Genomic DNA, 18,010 nt, shown 5'->3' on the forward strand with positions numbered 1-18,010 from the left:
TGGAGGGGGTTATATTTCCCCAGCCTCATCCCTCACCTGTCTATCAAAACAAGTGACGGGCAGCCGTTTTGCTGACAAAACAAATCCCAGACTGCACCTTTTAACGCTCCCTAATCTGTTTAAGATGGGCTTCAACACGTGTTCGCATGCCTGGCTCAGTAGCTCAAAAATGACCATTTTCACAAGCAGCACGTCTAGCACGTCTAACATTTTTTCGCGGCTAAAATAATACTCCTGGATTTGTCTGTGCTTGAGCCTCCAGAGGATATGTTTACACACAAATCTCAGACATACTGTAATTTGCCATGTTTTATGATGTTTTTTTTGTTAAAGTGTGAAAGTACCTGCCGCTTTGAAAAGTGCTCTGGGGCTGAAATTCTGGATGTTGTACTAGCTGAAAATGATCTTAAAACATGTTCTGTGATGTTGACCCCCCCCCGCAGGCTATAGACCTATAACACTAATTAAAGACAGAGGTTAACAAATGCATGGTGACAGTTCTCAGGCCAGGCTATATCACTTGGGTGCTGGCTATAGAATGGTAACAGACACATACTTGTCCAGGGGCAACGAAGGGCAATCAGTGTCAGCTACCACTGGACATTATAGCGCCACTGGATGTGACGCCGTCAGTGGTTGGTCATTTAGGAGCCTTAAAGGACTGGAGGTCGTTGTGACTCAATAGAAGTTTAAGAGAATACAGCGAGACAATTCAGGGCCTTTGGTTTACATTTTATTCGACAAGACAATGATCCTTAAAACATAATATGCTTTCAAAAAAGCAAATGAAAAAGAAAAAAGGGAAATTAAGAACATGTTTTAAAAAAAACTAATCACAATGATCTCAAGTGTTTGGCTTTCCACAATCAGAGGTAACCCCATTTTTTTTTTTTTCATCTCATATTTATTTTCTAAGACAGAAACAAATGTGTAAGTGAACAAGCTAAAAATAAAGTAACGAAGGCACATCTGGCTTGGTGATGAAAAGAAAAGCGACAGTGAATGTGAGATAATTAAACAAGCGGGGAAGGAAGAAGACCGGATTCAGATTAGCATTATCACTAACATTCACAGTTTGTATTTTTGGCATTAAACCTATCGGGACGGAGGCAAAGCGCTTGGCAAACACACACTGCAACTAATGCTGCAGCGAGAAAACGTTATCAGATGCCTTGAGTATAAAACAACAGAACTAAAACAGAATGCTGACTCATTGGTCTTTGATAATAACAAACCCAAGGGGCCCAACGATTGTCGTTTTCTAAGCTCAACATATCAACACATCTTAAATTTTGAGGCTCTTTTTATAGGCAATACACAAAACAGTACAATATATTTCCGACGGCAATATGAAGCAATAAATACAATTTAAAAAAAGAAGATGGAATCACAGTTTATAAAAGCAAATAAAAAAATGCACAATTAATTTCCCTTTGAACTCTGACCTGTGTAAGGGCTATAAAATTCAGATGTGATTGTCTGACACTGTACCACTTTATGCGAGCCCGCCGCCCACAGCCATACGTTTTCAAAATGGCAGCATGAGTCTTTTTGCACAGAGAAGAAGTTGAGCTACCCATAGTTCCATGCAGCATGCAGACATTATCTTTAAAAGAAACACCATAGAGACCGAAGTGCCACCAAAAGCCAATGAAAGTTGTTTTCAAAGTGATTGTCACATCAAAAAATAATGACAGTAGTGCAGTGGAGCACTGACTGTGATGGAATAAAGCACAATGGGATAGGCAGTAACTACTGTGTTCTACTTCTCTGTGTCCGTGTACCCGTCTACCAGTCCGTCTACCTAGCAGTCTATATACCATATCTATTTTTCTACATCTGTCTAGCAATCATTAGTGTCATAGTATCTATTTATTTACTTACATATCTACATGTGCTTTTTGCTCATTTTTGTATTTTTCTTTGCGTCGTTTTTTTTTATTCAACAAGCTAATGTACTTAGCGAATATAGCCTTGCTTGTCTCCGTCCGTTGAGGTGACACAGACAGATCAATGCCCTCGTGGAATTGTGCGACTCTCAAGCTCTTTGGAACAGCCAGAACCAATGATTTGTTCCCATTCCTCAGCAAGAGTTACATTCAACTCTTTGTTTATTGCACCCTGCATTAAGCACCCCGTGGAAAGAACAGTCATATGCTGACTGATTTATGTATCAGCAAAAAGCTTTATCAAGTCGTGCTGTGCGCCTTCTGTACGGCCTAAATCACCCGCTGCTCTATATCCATGTGTTTGTGCTCGAAGTAAACGATACGATGGAGGAACGCAGACGTCGACAACATTCAAAAAGTATAAGCCCTGGTGTCTAAGTAGCCTTGGGAGAAAAAAAGTGAGCCAACTGATTGAAACAAGCCACCGATCATGCCATGCCGAGTTATAAGGACTAAAATCCACACAGCATTTTTAGATTCAAAACATAAGCCTTGTGACTGACAACCTCAATACCCGTTAAAGTTAAATGTATACTTTTTCTTTTTCAATTTCACATGGAAACTGACACCCCTATACAAAGAGGTTCTGAAAACACCTACACTCGTTGTTTTTTTTAATGTGCACACATTTCACCGACAATATATTAAATCAGCAATATTATTTACAGTGTTCGTTGATAATTTGGTTCACTTTGACATCTTTGACCAACTTGACACGGTCTCACATAATTGTTCATCAATGATGTTTTGCACATTTGTGGTTAGGTACATAAAAGGCTTTAGAATAAGACTAAAATAGAAAAGATTTCAATACATATTTCACTGTGTGTAAAATAAACAGCATATATTATAGCGTATAATAGCCACCATCTACATAAATTGGTACTAATGGCAGTATTTTCCAATATATGCTGGGTATTTTGACACTGAAAATACAATCCTTATAATTTTAACTTAATTTGACTTAAATGTTCATCTTTCCTGTGTGTGGGGGGAGATTGCACGCTCATTGATAATTGTGTTTGCATTGTGTGCTTTGCTGTAAACAAAGATGTCACACTTTGTTTCCCTAACAACGCAGTATTGCCAGCTCTTGCAATTTAGATTGAACCCAAAAAGTCAGATTCTTAAACTTTGTCATGGTGCAATGTTATAAAGCAGTGACAACCTCATTCTGTTCATACTGCCATAAAACGGCATTTCGGTCTGAGGATGCTTACTGTACATTATAAACCGGGTGGTTCGAGCCCTGAATGCTGATTGGCTGAAAGCTGTGGTATATCAGACCGTATACCACAGTTCTAATTACGTTGGTAACCAGTTTATAATAGCATTAAGGCACCTCGAGGGTTTGTAGTATATGGCCAATATACCACGGCTAAGGGCTGTACCCAGAAGAACAGCCCTTAGCCATGGTATATTGGTCATATACTACACCATCTCTGGTCCTTATTGCTTAAGTATAACACTGCAACATTCAAACAACCAGTTTCGAGTGATAATTCTGGTGATATTTTGAATTGTGTTTCCGGTGACCTTTGGTGACCTTTCCGGAATCACAAGAGTAGTAAACACTGCATTTAGGATCTGACCACATCGGGAGGCTGGAGTTGTGCCGATAGGTCCAGAACTTCCTGGGTCTACAGGCACGTTGTTGATGTTGTTGTTGTTGTCATCGTCACGGAGGCTAAAACGTCATCTGCTAAACATACATGGCTGCCGACACAAAGCTTTCTCCTCGGGCCACAGTGGTCGACGGCGGCTCGTCGACGTGGTGACCGTCCGCGCCGGAGTACGGCGGCAGCGCTCCGTCATTTAGCGTGTCGTCGATATCGGCATACTGTATCGAGTCCTCCAGGACAGCAGGGCCGCCGCCATTAGCAGCCCCACCCCCACGGGTGTTATCGTCGTCATCGTCGCAGGCATCCAGATCCTGTAACAGCAACAGATCCCGGTTGAACCAGCAACAACAACAACTCTGGAGAAAATGACATCAACTGTGGTATGGTAGACAAAATCCACTCCTTAACCATAGTTTCACAATAGCTTAAAATAACCTTTTCGCTTCCAAAATAGTCAAGATGTTGAGGGACCATGCAGGCACAATGTTATAATATAGTACAAACAGGTGAGTAATCTGACGATAGAGACGAATCCAGAGTCTAGAAAGCAGCCAGTTGTACCTCATGAAGGGTAAACGTAGTAAATCAACGACAGTAAACAGCACTGTGTGAAAATGGAGACAGTCCGGGTTGTGTTCATAAGGCACCCAAAAGGCAGACAACAGTCTGAAACATGGAGTAACTACCTGGACTAAAGTACAATAGGAAACATTCATTTTTTGGGGTTTTCTGGTGTGACCTAATGATCAGGACCCGGAGAATGGCGATTGGAGGATGCCCTCTTACCGTAACAGGCTCTCCGCTGGTCTCGTAGTAGACCTTACTTAAAGGCTGGGTCTCCGTCACCTCCTTCGTCACTGGGTCCGTGACATGCTTGTTCAGCTGTGGGTAAAGTCAGAGAACTGGGCCACTCATCTCCAAATCAATAGCCATTAGCCCCCATTACGAACTGCACTCCATGTGGTTTATGACCTTCAATAATAACGAGCCCTGAGTGACAGGGAACGTGGACCACTCACCATCTCCGTGGAGCTGCCGGTCTTCACAGGCGGAGGGGGCTTGTGCTTGGGAGGACCACTGATTGGATGAGAGAAAAGAAGGCAGGGGGAGAGGTTAGTGCAACTCGCTCTGTCCACACCTAACAGGTTTGGAGTGAGTAAAACTTCATTGATGGGAGGAAAGATGGGGATTTGCTAAGTCGTACATATTGAGGAGAAAGAAAAAAAAGACTGAGAAATCGCTAAGAGTGTCCTAAAAAGGGACCATTTTCTGAGAGCGGGACACTCACTCTCCGTTCTCTGCGTTCTGCTTGCGTTTGCGGACCAGCATGACGACAGCGCCCACGATCACCAGCAAGAGGACCACACCAATGATGCCTCCGATGATGCCAGCCGTCGACGGCCCTGCTGTTTTCTTTCGCTGCTCTGAAAGAGAATTAGACGCGGGGGGGGGACTTAGGATTTCGTCCAATTCAAATATATGTGTCATTACTCCTTGTGATAAGGGCTGGGGGAACATGAGCTGTTAGAATCAGAATCCAATCAGAAGTGTTAAATGAAAACAGCTGAACTGAAGAACACGGGGGGTCTGTTCAGGAGGATGTTACGGAACATTCCGATGGAAATGTGTCACACAGAACAGACATGACCGTTCACTCTATTTCTCTCTGCAACATCCAGAAGGTTTCTCACCATTGAACACATGCCAGGAAATAAGCTCTGTTAGGCATTTAATGCCTGCCACACATCTTATCATCCGCCGATGTTCTGAGTTGACCTCTGGCTACTTGCTCAATTATGCCTATGTTTGTGATTTCCAGAGGGCTTTGAGGCTGAGTGAGGCATCTAAATTAAATGTAAAAGCCTCTCATTATGTTGGTTTTAACTAGCTTGCAGTTTCCACAGATGGCCACTAGACCGCTATTATCCTCAATATCACATTGGAGCATAATGGCGGTCTACTTCCTCTTTTCAGCCACATGGTGGTGTGCTGTTGCCAAGCTAACACCTCGCTGCTGAGAGTGAGTGAGTGAGAGCATAAATTACTTTGTGGATTCTCACTCCGGCTTGCATCCATATCAGAGATTCCGACTACGGGCGATTCCACTGGGAGCGGCGCAGACTCGCGCATCTGTTAGCTGTGTAGGTGTAGGGGAGTCTGCTGCATCTATGCTGGGGACACACTCCTACAACGGCAGTCACAGCCGAAAAGAGACCGGTCAGCGTCAATCATTTGCTAGCGCGTAAACATGAAATGGAGAAGGGAAGGAGGGAGATATGGGGCGGTGGCCAGGGCTCGGTCCTGAATTGCTCTCTCTCTCTCTCTCTCTCTCTCTCTCTCTATTCTCAAAGCTGGATCCGCGGACACACACTCCTATACAGACAGAACCCCCCCCCCCCCCTGCCCCTCCAACCTATTGGCATCCCTCTGTGGGTACCCTAGCTGCTGATCTGATGTGCTGGGTATCAGCGTTTACATTAGCAGCGTTTACCATTAATGTTCTCCGATAATAATTAACTGTATTTTCAATGAATAATGAGTCATGTTAGTTACTGCATCAAAAACAAGCAGTCTAACATGGAGGAAATGAACTGGTCTTAAAACAATTATTGACGGAAAAAGAAAAACAAGCTGCCGTTATTGGTCAAGTCCAGATACACCCATCCCTGTTTCAGTCTGTTTTCTTATGTTTGGTGCCTGATGAATATAACCCTGTTTGAAGGACGGGAGGGCTGAGGGAAGGAGGTAAAGAAACAGACAATTGTGTTGGCTGGGAAAAGGAAGGTAACGATAGGGGGTGCCCACCCACCCGATACCCACGGGTTTGGCAGAGAACGAGGGCCAAGACAGGGTGGGGTAAGAAGAGAGGGGGGAGAGAGAAAAAGGACTGGGATCAGATTTTGTCAGGGTGGATACAAGAATGGGGCGTGGTGGAGTGGAGAGCGAGAGGATGTCATCGGAGACTGATTAGCTCACATAACAGATGTGAATAGACAAACCCCTTAGCACACTCAAACACACACTAAGACCCCCAGCCACACACACACTCCTACCCAGTCATCCTAACATATTCTACCCCATATCTCTCCCAGTTGAGTCACTTACCAATACCATTCAGTGTGTAAAACCATCCTGTCAGCCCAGATTGAAAGAATGAGACTATCCCGAACCCACATTTTGTTAAAAATTACAGCCTTATTCTAAAATGGATGAAATATTTCTCATCAATCTACACACAATACCCCATAATGACAAAGCGAAAACAGGTTTTTATAAATATTTGCAAATGTATTAAATATAAAAACAGAAATACCTTATTTACATTAGTATTCAGACCCTTTGCTATGAGACTAGAAATTGAGCTCCTGTTTCCATTGAACATGCTTGAGATGTTTCTACAACTTGATTGGAGTCAACCTGTGGTAAATTCAACTGATTGGACATGATTTGGAAAGGCACACACATCTATATAAGGTCCCACAGTTGACAGTGCATGTCAGAGCAAAAACCAAGCCATGAGGTCAAAGGAATTGCCTGTAGAGCTCCGAGACAGGATTGTGTCGAGGCACAGATCTGGGGAAGGGTACAAAAAAAATGTCTGCAGCATTGAAGGTCCACACAGTGGCCACCCGGGCAAACTGAGCAATCGGGGGAGAAGGGCCTTGGTCAGGGAGGTGACCAACAACCCGATGGTCACTCTGACAGAGCTCCAGAGACTGGGGCGATGGCTCACCTTACAACAGGACAATGACCCTAAGCACACAGTCAAGACAACACAGGAGTGGCTCTAAATATCCTTGAGTGGCCCAGCCAGAGCCCGGACAAAAATCTCTGGAGAGACCTGAAAATAGCTGTGCAGCGACGTTCCCTAACCAACCTGACAGAGTTTGAGAGGATCTGCAAGAGAAATGGGAGAAACTCCCCAAATACTGTAGTGCCAAGCTTGTAGCGTCATACCCAAGAAGACCCAATGTTGTAATCACTGCCAAAGGTGCTTCAACAAAATACAGAGTAAAGGGTCTGAATACTTATGTAAATGTGAATTTTTTTCTTTAACACATTTTCAAAAAATTCAAAAAACCTGTTTTTGCTTTGTCATCATGGGGTATTTAGAGTAGATTGATGAGGAAAAAATGTAATGTAATCCATTTTAGAATAAGGCTGTAACGTATCAAAAGTCAAGGGGTCTGAATACTTTTCGAACGTACTGTATATACATAAGATGTGTGAGGATGGAGAGAGAGATGGGAGGGAAGGATGGTGCTAGGAGGGAGGGCAGAGGAGAGCGACAGGGGTGCGAAGGCTCTGAAGTGGGGCCAATAGACGCAGACTGTAAAAGGTCCAGCGTCTCTCTGGGATACGGTTTAAGTGACAGGGAGGAACAACTAGCGAAACAACCCCTCACAGTCGGCCTGGCTCTCATTGCCATTGGCATTCTGCTGCTACACTCCTCCGCAAAACTCCCAACTGGGACATTCTCTCTCTCGCTCTGTCTGTCTCCATCCCTCTCTCTCACACTCCATTGCTCACTTTCCCTTCACTGGCAAGCAAGCTCTGAAATGTTCTCTTAGTCGTACATACGCACACACACACACACACACACACACGTTCAAATTCTACATAATTACCTCATAGTTCAAAAACTAACCACTAAAAAAAACGATTTCTTCCTCTCCTTTTTCAAAATAGGTCTTGTACAGTAAGTGCTGGAGCTAGAGGGGGAGCGAAGGAGGGAAAGACAGGATAAAGAATGGAGGGAGAAAGCGAGAGAGAAGACTTTAAAAGCTTCAATGTAATATGAAGTCAAACATTGCCTTGTGCTTAGAGGCCAAAACTGGATTACCCCTGACATGAGCCTCCCCTCCTCCCTCCCTCTTTCTCTCTCCCCGACCACCTTAGTGACCTAGCGTGTTCTCGGCTTCCCGCCTGCTCCACCAAGCCAAACCCTCACACCATCTTACACACACACACACACACACACACACACACACGCACACACACACACTTACTTTGCGGGGCCGTCTGTGATTGGAGAACAGGCTCGCAGGAGTGTTGCTCTCCTGGACTCTTTAGCGTCCAATGAGCCTACATCTTATCTTGACCCATTGCTCACCAGTGAGCAACACAACGCAAGCCACACGCAAAACACACACACGGAGACCTTCAGCACCAATAGTCATTGGATCATGACGCCTCGTGGTAACACTCAGAAACACACCCGCCCTTCTCTGCATGTGTATCTGTGCGCTTGAGTGTCTCAGCATTTTATGTCCCTCTTAGTCTTAATAGCTACACTTTTAAACCCTATCAATTGCCAGAGATCCTCTCTTTTTTTCCGTGCCGGTCAACTCTCCCCATGCGTTTTGGTTTCCCTCCATCGTTCTGCCACTTAGTGGATTAAAAACACTCTCCAAGTTCGCTTCCTCAAATAGCATGACTGGACCAGAAAAAAAGTGTTTCTCACAAAAATAAAACTGAAATGAGTTTAGCGTCATTGCAAAACGCCTCCAACCGTTCCATTCCCAGGGATCAAACTAGGTCAAATAGGCGCGAGACAGCAAAAGCCACTTCATTTCGGCTCCAGCGTGGCCCACGTCCCCTGATCTTTACCTGAAAACAGATCACGTACCCAGCGACTGTCACTTATCTGGGTCAAGTGGACCAGGGCTGGGCTTCGGGGGCCGCGGCTGCCGCCTTTTACCTGGTAACCTTCCGCATAGGTAATGAGGCCTGGGTGTTTGCGGGGCCACGGAGGGTTTATCAGGTCAAGAGAGCAGTGTGTGTGTGTGTGTGTGTGTGTGTAGCTCAGAAGGGCATGAAGCAGAAGGTTTTACGTTCCACTGAGCTGTGTGTCTCCAGATCAACAGGCATTTATACTGGCATGTCTTAGTGGCCACCGCTGCTTGTGCCTAGTAGCATCAAGCAGAGCCAAACGCTAATTTACTGCGATCCCTCCCCTGTTGGCCCCTGTGCATTTTAACTGTCTGGAGATTAAGCTGAGGTCAGTCAGTGACACTGCATGTTTGTGTGTCAGAATGTGTCGCTATATCCTTCTGTCTGTCCTCCTCTGTGTGTGCGTGTGCGCCCCTCACTGTGACACTGATCTCCTCTACTCCCTCCCTCCTCCGCAGACAGCAGTATGTTTCCTGCCATCCAGTGCCACAGCGAATCACAGCCCACACACTCTCATCCAGCCACTGCTGGCCCTCTAGCTCTGGGTAGACCCAAGGGCCCCCCCTCCATCGGTTACCCCCCCCCAACACTGAGTGACCTTCCTCTCGCATACAAACAGACACAAAAGGGACACAGAAACACAGTCAGACAGACCCACGCACAAGGACAGCAGAAACACATACTTCCACCAAGTGCCCTCCTCCTCTTCCTGCTGCTACATGCCATATCAGTTTCTGATATAAACATTGGCAGTTACAACGACACAGGAAACATATGCCGGGCTAAAACGGTCTAATAGGCTTAAACCCTGATACACTGACAGTGTGCGTCAGGCCTTTTTCCCGTTCACTTTATCCTTTTAGAGAGTCAGTCTCTTAGGAATTGTTTTGACTGCATGCCGTGGATTCTACGTCGTGTTTAGACACCCCAGGTACGCAGGTATTTTCACTAACAGTATCAAAAATGGCCACCTCTTTCTTCCCGCAAAACAACATCACAGCTTGTTTATCTGTGAGTGATTTGTTGCAGCTGGAGATGCTAGCATTGAACTTTGTAACCTCTCGACAGCAACACCGACACTCACTATAATTCCCCTCACATACTGTGAGCGCACACACACACACACACACACACAAACCCCCCTTTACACACAATCCCTGCAGGACTAACAGCTGATTTGTCTTAGCCTGCCTGGTATGCCTGTCGGGAACCAGACGTTTCATCATCCCTCCCTCCCTTACACACTCATCCATCACCTCACACCTCTCGTTCCGCTCCTGTAAAACTCCTCTTGTTTTACCACAATGGAGTTTTTCAGAGAACGGACAGATCAAGGGAGAAGCCCGGAGCGCACTTAAACCCCATTTTTGTGTCTTTCAGCATCTAATTTGCGTTTCCCGGACTATGGTTAGGAGGGGAGAGGAGGAATGAAAGAGAAAGAAAGAGAGAAAGCAAGAGAGAGAGAAAGACAGGGTGAAATGGTCTTATGGAGAGAGAGAGAGAGAGAGAGAGAGAGAGAGAAATGAGCTCCCTTGAGTGCATCGGTCTGAGGTAGTCTGTTAGCCACTAACCACTAATAGTGTAGCGAGCCATGAGGTTTTGCTACGCTAACGACGGTAAAGGTCTCTGGGATGGCTAACCACGGCGGAACTAAAGGGCAGGCCCTGCGAGGCCACGGCTGGAGTGTGTTTAATGGACAGAGCGAGGTAGAGGAGGAGAGATAGAGAAAGACGAGCGGAAGGAGCAGGAGAACGAAAAAAACGACAAAAGGGAAAATGGATTTTTTTTAAAGAATTCTATATTCATGACTTCTGCGAAACCATCTCAAAAATGAAATCGCTAGGAGACCGAAAAAAAAGAAAACTATGAATTTCACATTGGAATGAACTGCATTCTTTTCTACCTGTAATTTCCTATAATTGGACTCAATGAAAGGGTTGAACCTAGGGGTGAACATCAACTCTGTTGTTATGATAGCAGTAAGAAGCTGTTATCACGCAGCTGGGAAAAGACCAACAGTCATAGGATATACAGGAGAAACAGTCATGATCTGTACATATCTATATATGACTGAGGGAATGTACAGTACCTGTACAACAAAGCCATTCCCATGACAACAACGACTGTTTTATATACAGAGGAAGTGAGTCATTGAATTATAGAATATTGTGTATCAAATGTATATAGAACTGTAAATGCCAATGCATTCTAAACAATATATACCTATATATTAAACGGTACCCCACATTGTTTGCGACAAAGGCTGTATTAACTACTAGGCTATTGCTGATTACCAGCAAGCATACAGAAATCTGAATGGCGGTTTACAGTATCAAAAAACAATACTTCACGGCTTATGTTTTGGAAGGTACTACTGAATAGAAGGAACTCACCCAATTAATTCCATGCAAGTGTTTTGATAGAGCATTTCGCTTTCATTACATCAATACATTCTGTGAAAGCCACACCTATCTCTTGTGTGGAATAAGTGCTTCTGAAATCGGTTTAATTGCAGATTACATTTTTCTCTTTGTGGTAATTATCCACCTATGACAACGTCTGCATACTAATGAATCGGAATCCATATCTAAGGCCTTAACTAATATCAAAAACTCAATTTTCTCTCGTGTCTTTATATAGATCGTCTAACCTCGGGTTGCTGGAGGCTTTTTATAACTGAACACTGATGTTCAGGAGCAGTGTTAATGAATGACAGAGAGCAAACGGTAAGGTACAACACACACGCACGCGCACTCAACAAAAACCCTGTTAATCACGTCCCCAGAGAAAGACACCCAACGCCGTTACTCATTCTGACAAAACACAAACAGATAGAGCATCTGCCGATCAAGACAAAAACACACATACCTCTCTATATAGACATAATAATCAAAAACACACACACACATAATATACAGGTACACAAGCCCAGGCGGCAGCCAGACGCATTAACGTCTTTAAGTGGGTTCCGCAGCAGGCATTATGTTGGGCTGCAAACTAAGCAGCGGAGTAGAAAGACTCGGTAAAGACACTGAGTGCCTCAGAGAGTAAACAGTGGCGGCTCATTAGCTCTGATCAAACTGCATTAAGACGAGGCTTCTAATCACTAGCTCGGAACAACACGACCGTGTTCTCTAACACATCTACAGACTGACTAACAGCTGCTGGCCACACGGTTCAGAGAGATGCGAACCTAATCGATTCAGACACAAACGTCCACAACATTCAAAGAACGTTCCATCGGAACCTTCTCCGGAGAGCGTTGAAATATTGTGCCATTTAAAACGCCTACTGTTGTATGTAGTATAATCAGAGGGATTACGAAGCGAGTCTTGGAGTCAAAGGTCACAGCTCTTATTAAATCAGAGAGTTGACGTTTGGTTTATGAGCAGTGCTTGATGCTAATGGTTACTAATGATTGGGCCTAATTACTGTGGTGACTAGGTTGGTGTGAAGGAAAACGAGCCCCCGACGGAAGCAAACAAACACTGGTGTGGTAAAATGGAAGCCGTTTGACGAACTCTAGTCGGAGATTGTCACACTAGTGGAAGGAACGCATGGATGTCTATGGGCCCTGACAGATACTTAGTGGCGGGACTCGATACCACACAAGACAAGGAGTATCCCGCAAACACATACATACACACACACGACTCTGTCAAACACTTTCAGGCCACATGAAATCATGGCCACACTCAGCTATGCACTCAAGCACTCTGTATCTGTCACAAAGCACTTGCAGGCCACACACCAGACCTGGGAGAGCTATAGTTTTAACTATGCTTTGTGGAAAGTCATCTTTTTTTTTTATTGTGGGCAAATAGCTACTTTCAAGGTGACTAGAACTGTTTACATACAGATCCCAAAAATTCATATTTTTGTAAAACTATTTGAATGCAGATCTCAGGAAGTGACAACTTTCCAGAAACTATTGGATTTTCTGTCTTGGCAGGGCTATATCTGGAACTGCATGTTGAAGATAGAATGAATTGGACACAATCTCCTATACTATTCCAATCTATCTGACAAAAATGTATTGTGTAGATCAAATATGACTGAAAATTCTGTAAATATCCATTCTTCTGAATGTCCATTGCCAAAGGTGTACATAATCAGTCAAACCAATGATATTTTGTACCAATAAGTAAATAAGTTGTGATGCTCCACTTGACTGTATGCCACTGAAAATGTTGAAAACTGCAATTCATTTAATGATACGTAAAAATACTGCAGAGAAATTCAACATCCATTTGCAAACAGTGCAAACAGCAAGTTGGATGCTTAGCAAAAACAACTTCGAACCTCTTTGTCCATCTGAGGGTACGAGTTCTTGTTTTAAACATACACCAAAACATCTTTAAAAAGGGATAGTTACTCAAAATACAAACTGACATGATTTTCCACCTACCTTGGCTGTAGTTGATTGAAGAAGGCAGTTTTTGGATATTTAGTTTAAAACTTAATAACCATATTTTGTTACTGTTAGAATTCTCAGTAACACTTAACATTACATTGTTATTGTGCCTCTAATAAAACTGTAATTACGTTTGGAGCATCATTTTATTAGCATGTTGTTACATAATACTTCTGTAATTGCATTTTAATTGCATAGCAATGAGCTGAGAGCGTTTTTAAGTACTGTGTACAAGAGGAATAGTGACTGTTCCTTATTCCACTGATGTAATAACTCCATTATGCAATTAAAGCCATATGTAGCAGTGAGTAAATTTACAAGCACACAATACCGCGATTATTGTGGATAGTCAGATTAATATAATTGTTCGATTAAAACGTTAACATGCTTTGCAAGAAGTACGATTTCCCAAATAATCCTGTTTACATGGACACATCTGAAAATCAGGCTACCTGATGGCACTCTGATAAATGCAGAAAATCACCAATCCCAAAAAAAAAAACCTTAAACCACAGTGACCATGTTATTTTTGAGAAGCATATTTGATTCCGAGTTCTGACAAAGTTTGTATGTGAAAACTACTTCGCATACATTCAGTACTTCCGAACTCACTTCACTCGCGCTAAACAGAGGGAGGCTCGCTCGGCAGGTGCTTGCACATGCGCAGATCAAATACATTGCTGGAACGTCGCTTAAGGTGTTTCCATGTCCTAATAAAAACCAGGTGTTTTAATCGGAGTATGCTTACTTCGATTTTGCCCTTACACCAATTAAGATACGCAGAGTAAAGTGTTTACATGACTATTGCGTCATCTGTATACTGCCATAATCCGTTTAATGTCGAATTATTAGTGTGCATGTAAATGTATTCACTGTTACTATTGTAATAATCAAAGTTACTACACAGAGTTTATGGTTGCCAACTGTCCGGTACTAGCCGGGATGTCCCTCATATATTGGGCTAAATTGGTTTGTCCCGTATATTCATCCAATCACAGTATAGCGTGGACGGGCCAACTCCTGCAAAGTCATTTCTGTTGTTCGGTTGGTTTGGCATATCAAGGAAATATGGAAAAACCTGCCAAAAATAAAAAAATAAAAAAAGACTGTGCAGCTACAAACGGGAAGCAAAAAAAGATGTAGTTTAAGCCCGTCAGTGGCGACTCGACGAAAACTTTCTGTACTTTATGCCGTCGGGAATTCTCAATAGGCCATGGAGGGGAGAATGACCTAACTCAGCATGCATCCACAGAAATGCACAAGGCGGCCACGCTAGCTAAAGGTGCTAGCAATATCGCTGCATGCTTCGTGACGTCTACTGCGGAAAATAACAAAATCGCGGCAAGTGAAGCCTCCTATGTGTACCATACGGTTAAACACGGATTCGGCTACAACGGCACCGACTGTCTTGTTAAGCTCAAAGGTGCTTTGTTTCATGACTCAAATGTTGTGAAGATGCACTTGGGAAGAACGAAAGCGGAGATGATTACAATGAATGTTTTAGGACCAATGACTGTGCGGGATAATTTTCGATGATCTGTCCCCCGACCGAAGGTGAGTCCGTGTATTTCTCAGTTGCCAGTGACGCCTCAAACAAGGGAAATAGAAACATGTTTCCAGTGTGCGTGAGATATTTCTCTGTCTGATGGAGTGCCGTGCAAGTTACTTGACTTTTATGAAGACAATGACGAAGCTGCAAATGGCATACATCGAGCTCTGATGAACGGTCTGGAAAAGCATGAACTGGATATTAGACACACCACAGCCCTATGCAGCAGATAATGCTAATGTCAACTTTGGAAAACACCTCTCCGTTTACCAGTTATTGAGCAGTGCCAACAATCGCATTCTGAAAGCTAATTGCCCAGCTCACAATGCCTGCGAGCACGCCTGCGATAAGCTGTCAGTGGATATTGAGACAATTGTTTTAAAGATCTACAGCCACTTCTCAGTATCTGCTTCCCGAAGAGAGGAACTGCGTGCATTTTTTTTGCCTTTGTTGACATTGAATGGAGTGAAATTCTGCGACATGCTTGCACACGATGGCTCTCTCTTCATCCAGCTGTCGATCGTCTCCTGCAAAGCTAGCCAGCTCTTACTTCAGGTCCCTTGGGGAGACTTGTCCTGTGGCACTGAAGAGTATTTTTGAGTATGAAGAAAAAACGGAAGCTGCTGAGATTTATCTGTGCTTTTTCCACAACGTGGGGTGTGTTTTTGACCAACTCGTAAAAAAGCTGGAGGAAACAACTCTCTGCATCACCGATGTTTACGAGGAAGTCCAACATTTCAAATTTAAGAATCTTCAGCGGAAACAGAACAGCTTTTTTGGATACCAGACCAAGCAGCTGATGGACAAACAATTGTCAGCACAAAAGGTCCAAGCAGCAACAGGACTTTGTCAAGTTCTATGACACCTTCATTACATACATTGACAAGTGGTTTGATTTCTCACCAGAAAATGTAATGGTGAAACTGAAACCGATCAGCCTCTATGAGGAGCTCTCCTTCACTGACCTGGAGCAGGTGGTGGTTGCCCTCAAAATGACAGTTAAAAAAAAAGAAACCGTTTTTAATAAGAGACAGTCATTATGGATGAACTCTATGAAGAGTTTTGTGCTAGCCGGGAGGAAATACAGAAAGCCAGACAGTGTGGTCACCATAGACCCACTCCAATTTGCATACCGCCCAAACAGATCCACAGGTGATGCAATCTCTATTGCACTCCACACTGCCCTTTCCCACCTGGACAAAAGGAACACCTATGTGAATGCTATTCATTAACTACAGCTCAGCGTTCAACACCATAGTACCCTCAAAGCTCATCACTAAGCTAAGGAACCTGGGACTAAACACCTCGCTCTGCAACTGGATCCTGGACTTCCTGACGGGCTGCCCCCAGGTGGTGAGGGTAGGTAGCAAGACATCTGCCATGCTGATCCTCAACACTGGAGCTCCCCATGGGTGCATGCTCAGTCCCCTCCTGTACTCCCTGTTCACCCACGACTGCATGGCCAGGCACGACTCCAACACCATCATTAAGTTTGCAGATGACACAACAGTGGTAGGCCTGATCACCGACAACAACGAGACAGCCTATAGGGAGGAGGTCAGAGACCTGGCCGGGTGGTGCCAGAATAACAACCTATCCCTCAACGTAACTAAGACTAAGGAGATGATTGTGGACTACAGGAAAAGGAGCACCGAGCAAGCCCCCATTCTCATCGACGGGGCTGTAGTGAAGCAGGTTGAGAGCTTCAAGTTCCTTGGTGTTCCTTCCTCACTGCCTGGTACGGCAATTGCTCGGCCTCCGACCGCAAGGCACTTCAGAGGGGAGTGCGTACGGCCCAGAACATCACTGGGGCAAAGCTGCCTGCCATCCAGGACCTCTACACCAGGCGGTGTCAGAGGAAAGCCCTAAAAATGGTCAAAGACCCCAGCCACCCCAGTCAGACTGTTCTCTCTACTACCGCATGGCAAGCGGTACCGGAGTGCCAAGTCTAGGACAAAAAGGCTTCTCAACAGTTTTTACCCCCAAGCCGTAAGACTCCTGAACAGGTAACCAAATGGTTTACGCTGCTGCTACTCTCTGTTTATCATATATGCAGTCACTTTAACTACACATTCATGTACATACTACCTCAATTGGTCCGACCAACCAGTGCTCCCGCACATTGGCTAACTGGGCTATCTGCATTGTGTCCCACCACCCGCCAACCCCTATTTTTACGCTACTGCTACTCTCTGTTCACCATATATGCATAGTCACTTTAACCATACCCACATGTACATACTACCTCAATCAGCCTGACTAACCGGTGTCTGTATATAGCCTTGCTACTGTTATTTTCAAATGTCTTTTTACTGTCGTTTCATTTCTTTACTTACCTACACACACACACACACACACACCTTTTTTTTGCACTGTTGGTTAAAGCCTGTAAGTAAATATTTCACTGTAAGGTCTACACCTGTTGTATTCTGAGCACGTGACAAATAAACTTTGATTTGATACCACAAAATCCACCAGTGAGAAGTGGGTGGCAGTTTTCCAAAACCTAGGGAAAGCCATCTTGATCAACATGTTCAGGATTGTCTCATTTGTCCTCAGTGTGCCAGGCTCAAATGCCTTCGTGGAGAGGATTTTCTCTCGGATGACCACTAAATGGTCAGACTCTAGAAACAGATGTAGCACAGAGCTGATCAAAAATGAACTTCAAATATCTGGGAACTGTGACTTGTCATGTAAGGACTTCTCTCTGGCTATGCAAAAGGAGAAAAGGACTGCTTGAAATCAGTCAAGAGCAGCAAAAAATATCCATGGAAAAAGTAGACTTGGGTGAGTGACTTGTGCC

The 18,010-nt window shown here is 44.1% G+C and overlaps 1 protein-coding gene across 2 annotated transcripts; it reads right to left on the minus strand.

The window, feature by feature from the left end:
• Positions 1-711: 711 nt before the first annotated feature.
• LOC123730934 (uncharacterized) lies at positions 712-11,935 on the minus strand. Of its 2 annotated transcripts, none has more exons than XM_045709564.1 (5): positions 11,638-11,935; positions 4,860-4,995; positions 4,591-4,648; positions 4,358-4,453; positions 712-3,882 (listed from the first exon to the last, which is right to left on the minus strand). In XM_045709564.1, exons 2-5 carry the CDS (start codon positions 4,898-4,900, stop codon positions 3,652-3,654), a joined length of 426 nt encoding a protein of 141 aa, XP_045565520.1. In that variant the 5' UTR covers positions 4,901-4,995; positions 11,638-11,935; the 3' UTR covers positions 712-3,651. The 2 variants fall into 2 exon arrangements, with proteins under 2 accessions (XP_045565520.1, XP_045565519.1); XM_045709563.1 differs by lacking the exon at positions 11,638-11,935 and adding an exon at positions 5,617-5,829.
• Between the last annotated feature and the right edge of the window lie 6,075 nt (positions 11,936-18,010).

The sequence above is a fragment of the Salmo salar genome, chromosome ssa27 (genome assembly GCF_905237065.1).
Source record: "Salmo salar chromosome ssa27, Ssal_v3.1, whole genome shotgun sequence".
In the NCBI taxonomy this organism is placed as follows: domain Eukaryota; kingdom Metazoa; phylum Chordata; class Actinopteri; order Salmoniformes; family Salmonidae; genus Salmo; species Salmo salar.

Bases quoted from the DNA above. Each gene is read 5' to 3' on its own strand.
- LOC123730934 (XM_045709563.1), bottom strand. From the start codon at position 5,701: ATGCGCGAGTCTGCGCCGCTCCCAGTGGAATCGCCCGTAGTCGGAATC. The intron at 4,649-4,859 runs GTGAGTGTCCCG...TCATCCAATCAG, and splicing joins CAGAACGCAGAGAACGGAGA to TGGTCCTCCCAAGCACAAGC. The intron at 4,454-4,590 runs GTGAGTGGTCCA...CTTTACCCACAG, and splicing joins CCGGCAGCTCCACGGAGATG to CTGAACAAGCATGTCACGGA.